At 34.9% G+C, this 16,786-nt stretch overlaps 1 protein-coding gene across 1 annotated transcript in view; it reads left to right on the forward strand.

Annotated features, from left to right (window-relative positions):
- The window catches only part of DNAH12 (dynein axonemal heavy chain 12), a 218,637-nt gene that overhangs the window by 134,284 nt on the left and 67,567 nt on the right, over positions 1-16,786 (forward strand). Inside the window, exons 39-45 of the mRNA XM_067043844.1 lie at positions 1,033-1,171; positions 2,474-2,640; positions 4,791-5,046; positions 6,779-7,078; positions 7,754-7,932; positions 11,610-11,802; positions 13,320-13,481. Coding sequence (XP_066899945.1) covers positions 1,033-1,171; positions 2,474-2,640; positions 4,791-5,046; positions 6,779-7,078; positions 7,754-7,932; positions 11,610-11,802; positions 13,320-13,481 — 1,396 coding nt within the window. The remainder of the gene's footprint in view (positions 1-1,032; positions 1,172-2,473; positions 2,641-4,790; positions 5,047-6,778; positions 7,079-7,753; positions 7,933-11,609; positions 11,803-13,319; positions 13,482-16,786) is intronic.

The following is a 16,786-nucleotide window of genomic DNA, read 5'->3' on the forward strand; positions in this document are numbered from 1 at the left end:
GATCCATGGACCTCAAGTTAAGAACAGTGTTTATTTAGTAAAATTATTTTAATAAATAGTTTTCCATAACGTGTTACTCAGACTGGAAAGCGTAAATGAATTCTCAGGCATCACTGTAGTTCTAAATGATCTTTTTTTGTTTATAGTATTAATTTTATGTTTCCACTTTAATGATAATTTTAAAAATTAATATTATCATAATTTGGGTCATATACATGACTCTTTATACCTGATTACTGCTGCTCAGTTTTAGTGCCAGCGTTTGTCTTTATGTAGCATGTGGTGCCAAGTTGTCAATTAAAGTGACAGTATTTAATTTTTAATTCAGTATGTCTCAAACTGGGATTCTCCAGGGTTCTGTGAACATAAACCCTTAGGATTTTTTTTTTCCCTTTAAAATTAGTTCAGACCACTCAAAATGAGAAACCCTGTTTTTGAAGCCCTTGGAATAGGGAGTTCCTTAGAGTTTGCTTTTAGACAAGTATTTTCAGTTAGTAACACTGACTTGATTCAAAAATGCTATTAATGGGCATATATAACCGTTACGTTTAGAATTCATTGTTATTTAGTTTCTCACAAAAGCTTTGTGCTATTGCAATAACTGCGAAACACTTTCAACCTCTCTTATTGTCATCATCCTATTAGTCTATTCCACACGGCATCCTCTTGCCTGTACCTCTAACTAAAAAGTACAAATACATCACTTTTCTGAGGAGACAAACTTTGGCTTTTTTTTTTCTGAAAAGTTAAGCATGTTGCTACTTGTTTTATGAGTGTTTTTGCATATAGCAATGTTACATTTGTTCAAATAATAGTTTGTTACTGTTTAAGTTTCAGTAAGTAAGCAAAACTGTGTGCCAATTGTTACGTTCACCAGTCTTTTATGAAATTACAATGATAAATTGAAATGTGAGCTTTTGGATGAAGATGATTTGATTACTATTTAGGTTTTCAACTAAATCCAGCCTCCTCTAATTGAAATGTATTCTGACTTTTTCTCCTTTTGAATGATATGTTCACTGTTTCATTAAGGCCGCTACTTTTTGTGGGTCCAACGGGTACAGGAAAATCAGTGTATGTGAAGGATAAGCTGATGAATCACTTGGAAAAGGACCTGTACTTTCCTTTTTATGTTAATTTCTCTGCACGGACCAGTGCCAATCAGGTTCAGGTTAGTTAAAAGCCAGAAATATGGGTCTATAATTATTAATTTTTTTGCCTTTTTGATTAGCATTTAAAACTGTATTTTAAATGAGCAGCTGTGTAAATCCTCTGTGAATTTAAATAAAACTTCAAAACTTCTTTTTGTCATTACAAGTAAGTTTTAAAAATCATGTTTTAAGGACAAAAGTTCAAGAGAACATTCTTGCATTAATACTGAATTGTTGAGCTTTGTCATCTTTTTTTTCAAGCCCAAGAAGCAACAATTGATTTCTTAACTGGAGAAGTAAAGGAGAAGGGAGGGAGGGTGGAAGAGAGGGAAGGAGAGAGAGAAGGAGACAAGGGGAGAAAGACAGAGGGGCGGGGGAAGAGAGAGAACTTGTTCTTTCGAGACTCTCCTAGATGGTCCCCTAGGGGTATTTGCTGCCTACTGAAGTTCTGTCAGTGAAAGATCTTTCAAACCATACACTGTTTATTGTACGACCTTCTGTGACAGGAAACTGTGCATCCCACCCTTTACCCCCAGAGGTACCAAGATGAAAGTACTGCATGAGATCTTTTCTAATCACCATTTTTATCATCCGTTCCCAAATTTATATCTGTCCATTCTCTCCTGATCTATGGTGCTCATTTTCGTTGTTTTAAGCCAGTAGAATTCCCTAATTTCAAAATACTACAAAGTTACATTAGTGCTTATATATATATATATATATATATATATATATATATATATATTTTTTTTTTTTTTTTTTTTTTTTTTTTTTCCCCCGGTACTCGGGCCTCTCACTGTTGTGGCCTCTCCCGTTGCGGAGCACAGGCTCCAGACGTGCAGGCCCAGCGGCCATGGCTCACGGGCCCAGCCGCTCTGCGGCATGTGGGATCTTCCCAGACCGGGACACGAACCTGTGTCCCCTGCATTGGCAGGCGGACTCTCAACCACTGCGCCACCAGGGAAGCCACATTAGTGCTTTTAGATATTAAGTTAAAGTTAATAGATATGTTGGGGTATCCAATATAGAAAATATTTTTTGTGTGTGTGCATACAATATAAATATATAAATAGGTGTAACAATTGGTTGCATATAAACATGTAACAATTCTGAGCACATTGAAGGATTTCAATATATGCTCTTTGAATGATGTTGAATATGAAGTTTGGTATAACCCTAAAAGAATAAATATAAATGAATAAATACGCACATAGTGTTGCTTGGCATTATTTCCTTACGTAATTAGACTGTTAAATTTCTTTTTTTTTTTCTGGTGTTAAGTATGGCTTTAAATATACTACTATTTCTTTTTTATATTTTAGAACATTATTATGGCTAGGCTGGATAAAAGACGCAAAGGAGTTTTTGGACCACCTATGGGAAAGAAGTGCATAATTTTTATAGATGACATGAATATGCCTGCATTGGAGAAATATGGAGCTCAACCTCCTATTGAATTATTACGACAGTTTTTTGACTGTGGGAATTGGTAACTATTTAATTAAAGTCTTAAATAGCCATGCTGAAGTTCTTTCTTGTTCTCTTTTTCTATTTTAATTTCTCACATCAAAATAATACATTTTCTCAAATTACTTATGGAAGAAAATGGTTGCTCAGATTTTCCTGTAAAGAAAATTTTGGAAGACTTTTCTATACCTTTTTATACCATGGAAGAATAATCCAGTATTGGAAATATATTTATTCAATAATGCATTAATTTTTGTCCTTTTAATCTACTACTTGCAATTATTAAATATAATTTACAAATTACATCTTTTAACATCACCCAGCGCTGAGAATTTGTGGGTAGTCTCCAACCTAAGTAACCATAACCAGCACCCTATGTTTCTACCATTTTAAAATTCTTTATATTATCTATAACTATTTGGGACTACTGTATCCTTGGGATGGCTTGGTTTTGACAGCAATTTCATAGATAACTCTTCCATTCTTCCCGCCCTATTTTATGATGACATGGTTAGTTTCCAACAAATAAGGCATTGTATCTTTCAGTTCCGATTAATAATTCATTTCCTCCTGTTAAAATACTTTCCTAATCCCTAATATGCCATGATTTTTATCTCAAGGCAAGAGTAACCTAATTGTGAAGCTAAGTCATATTTGGGGATTATATTTTTGTTGTTGTTATTGCATGCCCTTGGAATCCTGCCTCCAGGAGATAACCACTGTTAATAGTGTATTCCCTATTCTTCCAAGGTTTTTTTCTATATAAATATATTTTATTAAAAAAAGACCCATATTACATATAATGTTTTTGCAACTTATTTGCACTTAAATATTTATCAATATTATTTGTCTGTCTCATTCACCTATCTATATTATTTGTCTATCTCATTCATTTTGTTGTCTTTTAATACTGTTTAGTTTCGTGGATCTTGCTATAATTTACTTAACCAGTCCCTTATTGACAGTTACTAGAGTTGTTGCCAAAAATCAAGTCATATTTTCATACTTTCTATGGTACTTTTAGACTAAGAACTGGCTGTATAGATTTCTCCCATAACCACCCCCCTTTTTTGCAAGAACTTCAATATTAAAGGACTTTATGACCTGTTGGAAATAAGCAGCTTTTCACTCTGAGTGGTTCCAGCTAAACTGAGTCATTTGTATACCCCTTTCTGATTAAAACTTCTTTGAAGCTTTGTTATTCCCTAATGGGTCTCTTTTTATGTAACAAAATTGTGTATAGGTTCTATTTATATATCCTTTTGTGCTCTGAAGATAAGATTTGAGATGAGAAAAAGAAATCAGGACTTAGCTGTAAGTAGAATAAGTATATAGTTTATTGTTCAAACCTGGACATTTCTGAGAGAAAAATGGGAGTGTTAATAGTTACTACAGGACAGGCACAAACAACAATTGTCCTAGGCAAAGTGGGACATATTGTCATTTACCTGTAACCATCCACAAAAAAGATTGATCTCTCATCCATGCATCTGGATTTGGAGTGTGAAGAGGCAAAGCAGAGAGTCAATTTGGAAAGAACTGGAAAAAAGAAAGGCAAGAGCAAGAGGAAGGGACCTTCTAGATACCCAGAATCTGGGCAAGAGAATCAGTGTCACTGAAAGGAGAAATAGAGTGCTGCTTTAAAACAAGTTTTCTCTGCAGATTGGTGGTTGCCTGAGGTGGGGGATAGGGGGAGCAAAATAGGTGAAGAGGGTCAAAAGGTACAAATTACCAGTTATAAAATGAGTAAGTCAGGGGGCTGTAATGTACATCATGGTGACTATAGTTAATAATACTGTATCGCATATTTGAAAGTAGCTAGGAGGGTGAATCCTGAAAATTATCACAAGAAGAAAAATTGTGTAACTATGTATGGTGACAAATGTTAACTGGACTTATTGTGGTGATCATTTTACAATTTGGACAAATATCAAATCATTACAGTGTACACGGACACTAATATAATGCTATGTCAGTTATACCTCAATTTGTAAAAAAAGAAATAAAAATTATAGGAATCCTTAAAAAAACCTTCTGTCTTACTCCAAGCATTATCTAATCTTCTTCCATTTAAAGAAGCTAAAATCAGATTAATTTTCTAAGGAGATCTACTTTTCAATCCATCTTGTTGGCTTTATAACTGATTGTTTTGGAATTTTTATGTCTTTCAAGGTATGACCTTAAGGACACAAGTAAAATCACATTGGTTGACATAGAACTGATTGCTGCCATGGGCCCTCCAGGTGGTGGAAGAAATCCAGTCACTCCCCGTTTTATTAGACATTTCAACATCTGCACTATTAATACTTTTAGTGATGAAACCATGATCCGAATCTTCTCATCAATTGTAGCATTCTACCTTAGGACTCGAGAATTTCCTCCTGAGTACTTTTTAGTTGGGAACCAAATTGTCAATGGGACTATGGAGGTGAGCAAAGAATGCAATAGAGTGTTTTAGTATTACATATATCCTTATTTGATCCTTCCTTTTTGTTTTCTTTAACTTCTTTTTTCCCTTAGCCACTTTAGTCTTCAGTGTCAGAGAAGCTGTTAGGAAGGCTTGAGAACAGGAAGATCATAGGCTTTGAAATTGGGGAAACTAACTGGGTTTGAGTCTTGACTGCTATTTCCTAGCTATCTGGCCTTGAGCAAGTAATTTGACCTTCCAGAAACTTACTTTTTTAATCACTAAAATGGGAGATAATACCTATTTCACAAGGTTATTATAAGGAAATCATCCAGAACCAGTATCTGCCACATTGTGGGTGTTTCCCTAATTGTTGGGTTCCTACTCTAGTATTTACTAATTTTCCCTTCTCTCTCTTCCCTCCCATTCTTCATGTTGTGTCAAAAAAAAAAGAAAAAAAAACTTAAGAAGCTTATGAATATATTATTTTTGCCAGACCACATAACTTAGGAGTAGCAGTGAAAAAAAAAATAAGAGAATACAATGGTGGGACTAGAAAACAAGACTGCCCATATGGCCAAAGAGCAGCCCTTAACTTATTCCGGGTGTGTTACCTGCTTCTGCTCAGAGGCCAGAGCCAGCCTCATCGCTGATGGTAAAAGTGAAAAAAATTTATTTAAGGTAATTTAGTGATAATCTCATTGAATTAAGCTTTCTGGAGCCTTGATACAGTGGGGGTTCACTTTGGCATCGCTGCAACCAGAAGCAAAAAGCTCCCTAGAATCATTCCATCAGTTTCCAAGAGCATTGTATCTTTCTAAAGTTCTTCTGCCCCTGTTCTGGTGGAAAATTGGGTTGTTAAAATAGAGAAACTATGAGCAAAGAGATAGTACATTATAATTTCTGTACTTATACAGAAAAGTTCTTCTATTTATAAAATATGGTAGTTATATTTCAGGTATCTCCTGGAAAGAGAGGGGAGTTGGTTAGGCAAAAGAGGATACAGAAAGGATCCTCTTTTTTTTCTGTCTTTGATGTATTATAGACCTACCATGTGTGGAGATTAGGGGAGATGAATTAGAGACCATATATAAATAAAAAATAATTTCATTTGGATTTTTTTTCAGGCTATGTTATAAAAGATTTAATTTACCTTTCTTAAAGAGGATGTCAAACTTCATTTGGTGAATTCAGCATGTAGTAAAAATATACTTCATTTTGATATTATAGCCAATTAAGATAGGAGGAGGAGAGGGGAGAGAGAAAATAAGAGAGAAAAGGGAAGGGAGAGAACAAACACACTGATTTGTTTTGAAGTCAGTGGTGGTCAGAGAAAATTGTTTCATTATCCTCTTCATTTCCAACGCTTCAGAATGAGTTATCTGATTTCACTTTCTACTAAAGTTTTTGTTAACTATTTAATCCCAGGTCATTCGCCTTTAAATGGAGCAACCATAATTACTGGGAAATAAAAGCTTTGTCACTTCTTGAGCTTGGATGGAATCAGATAATATTAAGTTCCCTCAACTTTGTAATGCCTGGTTGAGTGCTATAAACCAAAAGAAATAGATATATGCTATATTAGACTCAGTACTATACAATTTTCCAAGTCAATATGATCTGATAGGATAAATAAAATATTTTATATAATATACTGTCTTTTACAGTATATTACATTGTTGTTGGCTTTGTATTATTGACTTTGCTGATTATAAGCATTTTATTTTTGCTTTGTTGCTTTTTTCATATTCAGATATATAAACAATCCATGGAAAATCTTTTGCCCACTCCCACAAAATCTCATTACACTTTCAACTTGCGGGATTTTTCACGTGTCATCCGGGGCTGCTTGCTCATTGAAAGAGATGCCGTGCAGAGCAAGCACACTATGATCCGTCTGTTTGTGCATGAGGTTCTCCGAGTGTTTTACGATCGTCTCATTAATGATAATGACCGATTCTGGCTGTTCACTTTAACCAAAAATGTTATAAGAGACCATTTTAAAGAATCATTTGATAGTATCTTTTCACATTTGAGGAAAGGGAATGCACCAGTGAGTATATTTAGTGATTAAAAATATATTAAGTTAAAACAATCCAATAGCATGAATTATTACAATCAACTTATTTTTGAAAGAATACTATTACTTTTTTAAAACATCTTTATTGGAGTATAATTGCTTTACAATGGTGTGTTAGTTTCTGCTTTATAACAAACGATTATTTCTTTGATCATATTATTTTAACTTTCCTCATAGATAGGTATTTATTTTGAGAAGATTTTCTTTCAGAGGAATTATGTGTATAACATAGAAGTTATATGATAGGGATTGAATGATATAATAAATATAAGGTGCTTAACATGGTGACCATCCCTTAGTAATGACTCACAAAATGGGAGTTGCTCAGAATGACTTTTCCTGCCCCTGGAGGCAAAAAACTTATATGACAGAAAAAACTGTTTTCTTTTTACTTCCTAAGGATATAATATAATTTCAGGTGTTAATTTTACAAGTATATTATTTACTATCCTAATATTTAAAAGAATTATCTAATTGATAATCATCCCATAACATAGATAAAACAAAATTTTGTGTAACGTTTTCTTAAATTTATTTTAGGAAAATATTTTAAACTTTCTTAAATTTATTTCAGAAAAATTTTTGTTTTAAAATTATTTTAGAAAAAATTTTAAGTTTTAATATAATTTGTTGATTTCCATTTTATAGGTAACTGAAGAGGACTTAAGAAATCTCATGTTTGGTGACTATATGAATCCTGACCTTGAAGGAGATGACAGAGTTTATATTGAAATTCCAAATACTCATGATTTTAGTGACATCGTGGAGCAATACTTAGATGAGTATAATCAAACTCACAAAACAAGAATGAATCTTGTCATTTTTAGGTACCTATATTTGGTATTGATGGTGAAAATTACTGTTTATAAAATTTTATTGTGAAATATATTTAAAATGTACAAAAAGATAAAAATATATGATGAACAACCTTGTACCCATCACCCAGCTTGAGACGTAAAATACTAAACACAATATTTTAAATCAAATATACTTTGATTTTTTAAAAAAGGGCATAAAATACTAGCAATTTATTTGAAGTCCATTGTGTAGCCAGCACTCCCTCACTGCATCCCTATTTTACTTTACAGGGGTAAAAAGAAACTCATGTGTTTCTTTGGCCTTTTACTACACGTGTGTGTTCCTAAACATATATGCAATCTTATTTTGCATGTCTCATACTGTGCACATTCCTCTGCAAGTTGGTTTATTCTAGATTGTTTGTGAAATTCACAGAAGATGAATTTTTACTACTGTATTGCACTGCATTGTATAATTTTAACAGAATGTAGTCATTCTTCCGAGATAGACTTGTAGGTAATTTCTAGTTTATGTAATTTTAAAAAAAGGTTTGAACATTCATGTCTCCTTAGTTACATGTGTAAGAACTTCTCTAGGCTGTATTCTTAGAAATGGAATTATTGTGTCATGGTATGTAAGCATCTTCTACTTTACTAAGTTTTGCCAAAGTATCTTCAAAAATAATTATTGTTTTTAAGAGTTTCCATTGTTTCTCACCCTTCACAACACTTAGGATTGCCAGATTTGGTAAGTTTTGTCAGTCAAAGGAGATTGGAATGGTATCTGACTGTGACTTTAATTTTATTTTTTAAATTTCTTTATTGGAGTATAACTGCTGTACAATGGTGTGTTAGTTTCTGCTTTATAACAAAGTGGATCAGTTTATATCCCCGTATCTGTTCCCTCTTGTGTCTCCCTCCCTCCCACTCTCCCTATCCCACCCCTCTAGGTGGTCACAAAGCACCGAGCTGATCTCCCTGGGCTATACGGCTGCTTCCCACTAGCTATCTATTTTACATTTGGTACTGTATATATGTCCATGCCACTCTCTCACTTTGTCCCATCTTACCCTTCCCCCTCCCCATATCCTCAAGTCCATTCTCTAGTAGGTCTGCGTCTTTATTCCCGTCTTGCCGCTAGGTTCTTCATGACCATTTTTGTTTGTTTGTTTTTTAGATTCCATGTATATGTGTTAGCATACGGTATTTATTTTTCTCTTTCGGACTTACTTCACTCTGTATGACAGACTCTAGGTCCATCCACCTCACTACAAATAACTCAATTTCATTTCTTTTTATGGCTGAGTAATATTCCATTGTATATATGTGCCACATCTTCTTGATCCATTCATCTGTTGATGGACACTTAGGTTGCTTCTATATCCTGGCTATTTTAAATAGAGCTGCAATGAACATAGTGGTACATGACACTTCTTGAATTATGGTTTTCTCAGGGTATATACCCAGTAGCAGGATTGCCGGGTCATATGGTAGTTCTATTCTGAGTTTTTTAAGGAACCTCCATACTGTTCTCCATAGTGGCTGTATCAATTTACATTCCCACCAACAGTGCAAGAGGGTTCCCTTTTCTCCACACCCTCCCCAGCATTTATTGTTTGTAGATTTTTTGATGATGGCCTTTCAGACCGAAGTGAGATGATATCTCCTTGTAGTTTTGATTTGCATTTCCCTAATGATTAATGATGTTGAGCATTCTTTCATGTGTTTGTTGGCAATCTGTATATCTTCTTGGGAGAAATGTCCATTTAGGTCTTCTGCCCATTTTTGGCTTGGGTTGTTTGTTTTTTTGATATTGAGCTGCATGAGCTGCTTGTAAATTTTGGAGATTAACCCTTTGTCAGTTGCTTCATTTGCAAATATTTTCTCCCATTCTGAGGGTTGTCTTTTCGTCTTATTTATGGTTTCCTTTGCTGTGCAAAAACTTTTAAATTTCATTAGGTCCCATTTGTTTATTTTTGTTTTTATTTCCATTTCTCTAGAAGGTGGGTCAAAAAGGATCTTGCTGTGACTGATGTCATAGAGTGTTCTGCCTATGTTTTCCTCTAAGAGTTTGATAGTGTCTGGCCTTACATTTAGGTCTTTAATCCATTTTGAGTTTATTTTTGTGTGTGGTGTTAGGGAGTGTTCTAATTTCATTCTTTTACATGTAGCTGTCCAGTTTTCCCAGCACCACTTATTGAAGAGGCTGTCTTTTCTCCAATGTATATTCTTGCCTCCTTTATCAAAGATAAGGTGACCATATGTGTGTGGGTTTATCTCTGGGCTTTCTATCCTGTTCCATTGATCTATATTTCCGTTTTTGTGCCAGTACCATACTGTCTTGATTACTGTAGCTTTGTAGTGTAGTCTGAAGCCAGGGAGCCTGATTCCTCCAGCTCCATTTTTCTTTCTCAAGATTGCTTTGGCTATTCGGGGTCTTTTGTGTTTCCATACAGACTGTGAAATTTTTTGTTCTAATTCTGTGAAAAATGCCAGTTGTAGTTTGATAGGGATTGCATTGAATCTGTAGATTGCTTTGGGTAGTAGAGTCATTTTTGCAATGTTGATTCTTCAAATCCAAGAACATGGTATATCTCTTCTTCTATTTGTATCATCTTTCATTTCTTTCATCAGTGTCATAATTTTCTGCATACAGGTCTTTTGTCTCCTTAGGTAGGTTTATTCCTAGATATTTTATTCTTTTTGTTGCAATGGTAAATGGGAGTGTTTTCTTAATTTCACTTTCAGATTTTTCATCATTAGTGTATAGGAATGCAAGAGATTTCTGTGCCTTCATTTTGTATCCTGCTACTTTACCAAATGCATTGATTAGCTCTAGTAGTTTTCTGGTAGCATCTTTAGGATTCTCTACGTATAGTATCATGTCATCTGCAAACAGTGACAGCTTTACTTCTTCTTTTCCTATTTGGACTCCTTTTATTTCTTTTTTTCTCTGATTGCTGTGGCTAAAACCTCCAAAACTATTTTGAGTAATAGTGGTGAGAGTAGGAAACCTTGTCTTGTTCCTGATCTTAGTGGAAATGGTTTCAGTTTTTCACCATTGAGAATGATGTTGGCTGTGGGTTTGTCATATATGGCCTTTATTATGTTGAGGTAAGTTCCCTCTATGTCTACTTTGTGACTTTAGTTTTAATTCTCCTAATTACTAGTGAGGCTACATTTCCTGAATTTACTATTTTGTATATAACTGATTTTTCTATTTCTCACATAGAAATCCTAGTATTAAAAGATTGAATCAATTTAGTGGGGTTTTTTTGTTTTGTTTTGTTATTGGCCAAGCTGTGTGGCTTATGTGATCTTAGTTCCCCGACAAGGGATTGAACCTGGGCCCTTGGCAGTGAAAGCCCAGAGTCCTAACCACTGGACCACCAGGGAATTCCCAAAGAAATGTTTTTAATAAAAGCAATAATATACTCCCAGTATAAATGATTACAATTTCATTTTATTTTTATAATTTGTATTGTACATTTCCTGAAGTTGTACCTCAAATAGTTTTCCTTTACATCAAATGATCCAATTGCAACTGCATTTGAAAAATCATGCTTTTTGATGATTACCTCTTTAAAATTGGGATAGTAATATGTGGGGCAGCAATGTCCATTCTTCTAGGAAAGCAAAATGATAGTTATGTGTAAATATACATTTATATTCATATTTTCAAGTATAATAATATCTATATTTCATAGGTATGTATTGGAACATTTATCACGAATATGTCGAATTCTAAAGCAGTCTGGTGGAAATGCTTTGCTTGTTGGACTTGGAGGAAGTGGTCGTCAATCTTTAACTCGTCTGGCTACATCCATGGCAAAAATGCAAATTTTCCAACCAGAAATTTCTAAGAGCTATGGTATGAATGAATGGAGAGAGGACCTGAAGGTAAAATTGTGAGCAAATCTAGTGTTTAAAATAATATCAGTGCAAGAGGGTGATGCAAGAGGGAGGAGATGTGGGATCATGTGTATATGTATAACTGATTTAGTTTGTTGTAGAGGGAAAACTAACACACTATTGTAAAACAATTATACTCCAATAAAGATGTTAAAAAAAAAAAAAATAAATAAAATTAAAAAAAAATAATAATAATAATAATAATATCAGTGCATTATTTTTTTTAACATCTTTATTGGAGTGTAATTGCTTTACAGTGGTGTGTTAGTTTCTGCTGTATAACAAAGTGAATCAGCTGTACATATATCCCCATATCCCCTCCCTCTTGCATCTCCCTCCCTCCCACCCTCCCTAACCCACCCCTCTAGGTGATCACAAAGCACCGAGCTGATCGCCCTGTACTATGTGGTTGCTTCCCACTAGCTATCTATTTTACATTTGGTAATGTATATATGTCCATGCCACTCTCTCACTTCGTCCCAGCTTACCCTTCCCCCGCCCTGTGTCCTCAAGTCCATTCTCTACGTCTGCATCTTTATTCCTGTCCTGCCCCTACGTTCTTCAGAACCTTTTTTTTTTTTAGATTCTACATATATGTGTTACAATGCATTATTTCATCTGTAAAGAGAGAGCCAACCTGTAGAGCTGTGTGCTAAATACACTGGTGATGATGATAATAATATTATCCCTAGAGCAGTTACTGTGTGTGCAGAGCACTGTTTTAAGTGCTTTATATACATGCTATCATTCTATAGGTATGACAGTTCAATGCAGCAGGTATGGTTCTCTGTGTTTTACTGATGAGGAAACTGAAGTTGAGAGAAGGTATGCACAGCAGAGCAGGATTTATGACTTAAGTCTTATCCACTGCTGTTACCATGCTGCTGCTGATTTTACCTTTATTCTAGTTCAGAGAGGCCTTATTTCAGGTAAATGTATGTTTTCCAGTAGACTTAAATATGAACCTCAATGATGATGATGATGTCATTAATGTTGTCAAATCTTAGTAGTTTCTTTGGAGCTGTGTTGCTGTTCCAGTAACAAATAGAATAGTGGACTGCATACTTGGGGCTTCATCCTCATGTGCCTAGGGCTCTGCAGGCCCCAGAAGAGAGAGGACCTAAAGTGGAAAACAATAAGAGAGACATTACTGGACTTTTAAAACTTTCTCTGACCCTGACATGCTAAAATTCTACATCCTAAAAGTTAGTGTAGGGAACTGGTCTTTATATTTTCAATCTTAGATGGACAAAGATTCTTTCTGTTTTCAAATCCATCTCAGTCCCTGAAGTAAGACTCTGAATCAATGACTATGTCTAAGGGGTTGGCAAACTGGCCAGTTGGAGTCTCCCACCAAAAGGGTGGGAGAAATGGAGGCCCAGATTGACAGCTCTGCCAATATGGAAGAGGTGCTACTCTAAATTTGAGATGTTATCAAAAGAAAGGAAAAGTAAAACCAACAGATTTCCACCAGATTCTGGTTATAAGTACATTTTTATTTTAAGGGTCTATTAAGGAAAGTCGGCATGAGGGGCCAGAAGACAGTCTTTCTAATCACGGACACTCAGATTAAAGAGGAAGCTTTTCTAGAGGATATCGACAGTGTGCTCAATACTGGAGAAGTACCTAATATTTTTGCAGCAGATGAAAAACAAGAAGTGATGGAGGTAAATGCTTTTTAGGGAGTGCTGCTCCCAACATGTCTTGAAGCTTTTCTGCTCTTCAGGATAAATATATCTTGTGCAGAGGATTTTGGTAATTGAAAACTTAATTTATATTATTTTAATACTTTTTTGGTGAATTTTAAATAGCTTCGATAGTTATGAGACAGAATTTTAATTATTTTAATTCATTTTTTCCATAATGATGACAGTGTGTTTCATCCATTTGATCTTATTTAGCATGTTTTATGAGTTATTAGAGATTTAAAATCATATATTAGGGTTACAGTGATATGAGAAAATATAGCTTTAAAACACTACTTGATTAGCTTTTATGGTTTACCACTGGTTAGTAAAATTTTCAAATTTTAACAAAATTACTTGTATTAATTCTGATATATCTGAGAGTCATGCTTTGTGATTTAATTGACAAAAAAAAAACATTTTTGAAGCACCCACTACTTCAGATGTCCTGACCTTTGACCCCCATTTCTAAGATCTTCCCATACAAGATTTCAGCTAGTAATTTCCCCTTTTATGTACCATAACTACTTTTACCCACAGATTTTATCACTCACACCAGTATGCTTCATTCCAGCCTCTAGTGATAGCATGTGGAGCAAAATGGTTTCACCCTGGTTGTTCAAGCACGCTGTTTTTCTTGTCTATGGAATGAAACTGTTATATACACAAAATACTTCCTCCTACATAGGGTTGTTGTGAGTTCTGAGGATCAAGTGAAATGAGGCACTTATGGAATGTAAGGCACTTATGGGATGCCAGGCACTTAAAAAGCCCTCAGTAAATCTGATACATTACCATTTCATGGCCTGGTGTGGGGAAGGAGAAAGGAAAAAAAAATCCCAAATAGCGTCCAGGTTGTGGCTAAGGCTGCTGAAGAATCGCAATTCTCCTAATTTATAGGATAAATTCATACCCCACACTCCTACCCAAGGAATAGGACACCTTGGGGAGTGGGATTTTCTAAGCTTTGCAAGGCTTTTCTGCTCACTGTAGCTATTGTTTATCTTTTCTTCTCATCACTTTGCTACACAGCTTTTCCATTGCTTCACTATTTTATGGTATGACCCAACAGTAGACTTAAGAACTTCTTTCCTTCATATTCCACCCTAGGAACACCGTATCAGTTTTTCCACAAAGAAATAGTCATGGTCAGAACTCAGGGGTACCGAAATGCATTCCTGTTTTTGCTTGCTTTATACTAATTTTTAAAAATATAAAAGGTAATGTAAAAGAAGTTATATTAATTTCTTTACATACCCTGCATCCCACTTTGAAGATCACTTTGCTTATTTCATCCATCTGACAAACATTTGACTGTAATCCTCACTTCCTATAACTGACCTCTGTAGCTTGGCCCTGGCACTGCCTAGAGGGCACCTCTTATAGACTCAGCACATCTCTCTGACGTCAACATCAGCGTTCTAGACTCAGAACCTCTGAGTCCTAGAAACCTTTATTTCCTGACTACCTTTTCCACTGTTCCATTTGCACTCCTTGCAGAATTAAATTATTGCAATATTTTTCTCAGTGTAGCAGTGACTTATTTACCACATTTAGTGATATTTTCTCAGTTTCCTTTTAAAATTCTGATTCATCTTTGAAATAATTCATCATTCCTTCTTTTAAACTCTGCTTTCTCTTGACTGCTATGAAATTTCACTCAGTTTGTTTCCTATCTCTCTAATTATTCCTTCAGTAACTAGTCTTTTTCTTGCTCCCCAGAATCAGTTGTGCTCCCAAAGTGTGTGTGTGTGTGTGTGTGTGTGTGTGTGTGTGTGTGTGTTACTCCCTACTTCTACTGTAGAAGCATTAACCAATATTTCTGTGTAAATAACCCCTATATTTATATCACCATCCTGGCCCTTTCATGAACTCTTGTTATATAGTCACAACCATGTATTACCTTTCTCTATCTGAATGTCCCCCTGTTAACTCAGAGTTAATGCAGGTAGACCACCTGAACATAGATTGACACTGATCACAATAGTCGTAATTTGAGAATTACTGTCAGAATGAATATACAGAGTTGACTTACCGTTTCCCATAGATATAGCTATCATATATCTATAGTAGAGAATTCTTTTAGAGATAAATTCATTGTTATAACATTGGAAATTGTATGATCGTTGTGACCACTCCCTAAATTTGCTATTGAAAAAAATTTTAATCTATTTATAAGATAATTTATTGACTATGAAACCTTTTCTGCTTTGAACAAGGAGAAAGGTAGGATATAAAAAGCTGAAAGGCACTTACCTATGTGGAAAGAACTATTTTAAGTATTCACATGTAATGGCTTTTTGATTCCTCAACAATCTTTTGATATAGGTACTCTTTTCCCCATTTTACAGATGAGGAAACTAAGGTACAGAGAGGTTAAGTAACTTGCATTCAGGTCACATAGGTAAACAGCTGCAAGTGGGGATTTGAATTCAAGAAGTCTGGTTCTAGAGCCATTATGCCTAACCCCATGTAAGATGCCTTTCTCATATAGAGATATACAAGGGAAGAAAATTAAAAGTGACCTATAATCTCATTACCAAACAACTCTATTAACATTTCAAAAAATACAAATATTATAAGAATAAAATTAGATAATTCAAACAGCATAAGAACGTCCAAAATGGAAAAAAAAAGATATAAACCAAGAAGAATGTCCAAGATAAAATATGAAGACACCTCTCTCACTCTCCCTTAAGTCCATCTCACCCAAAGTAACCACTATTAATAGTTCTTTGTGATTGCTTCCATAAAAAAGTGTATATGTGCTCACACATATGCACCTATATATTTTTTAATTTAATAAAAAAGATCATATTATACATACTGTTGCACAGTTTGTTCTTGCATTTATTTTATCTTGCTGATCTTGCCATAGCACATGTTGATGCATCTCATTATTTTTAACAGTTGTATGAATTACAATATATGGATGTTTAATAATGTTTTTATTTTTATTTTTTATTATTTTTTAAATATTTATTTATTTATTTGGCTGCACCAGGTCTTAGTTGTGGCACACGGGACCTTAGTTGTGGCATGCAGGCTCTAGTTCCCTGACCAGGGATCGAACCGGGGCCCCCTGAATTGGGAGCACGGAGTCTTAACCACTGGACCACCAGGGAAGTCCCTATAATGTTTTTAACAGGACACTTTATTTATTTATTTATTTATTTATTTATTTGTGGTACACGGGCCTCTCACTGTTGTGGCCTCTCCCATTGTGGAGCACAGGCTCCGGACGCGCAGGCTCAGCGGCCATGGCTCACAGGCCCTGCCGCTCCGCA

The sequence above is a fragment of the Kogia breviceps genome, chromosome 10 (assembly GCF_026419965.1).
Source record: "Kogia breviceps isolate mKogBre1 chromosome 10, mKogBre1 haplotype 1, whole genome shotgun sequence".
Lineage (NCBI taxonomy): Eukaryota > Metazoa > Chordata > Mammalia > Artiodactyla > Physeteridae > Kogia > Kogia breviceps.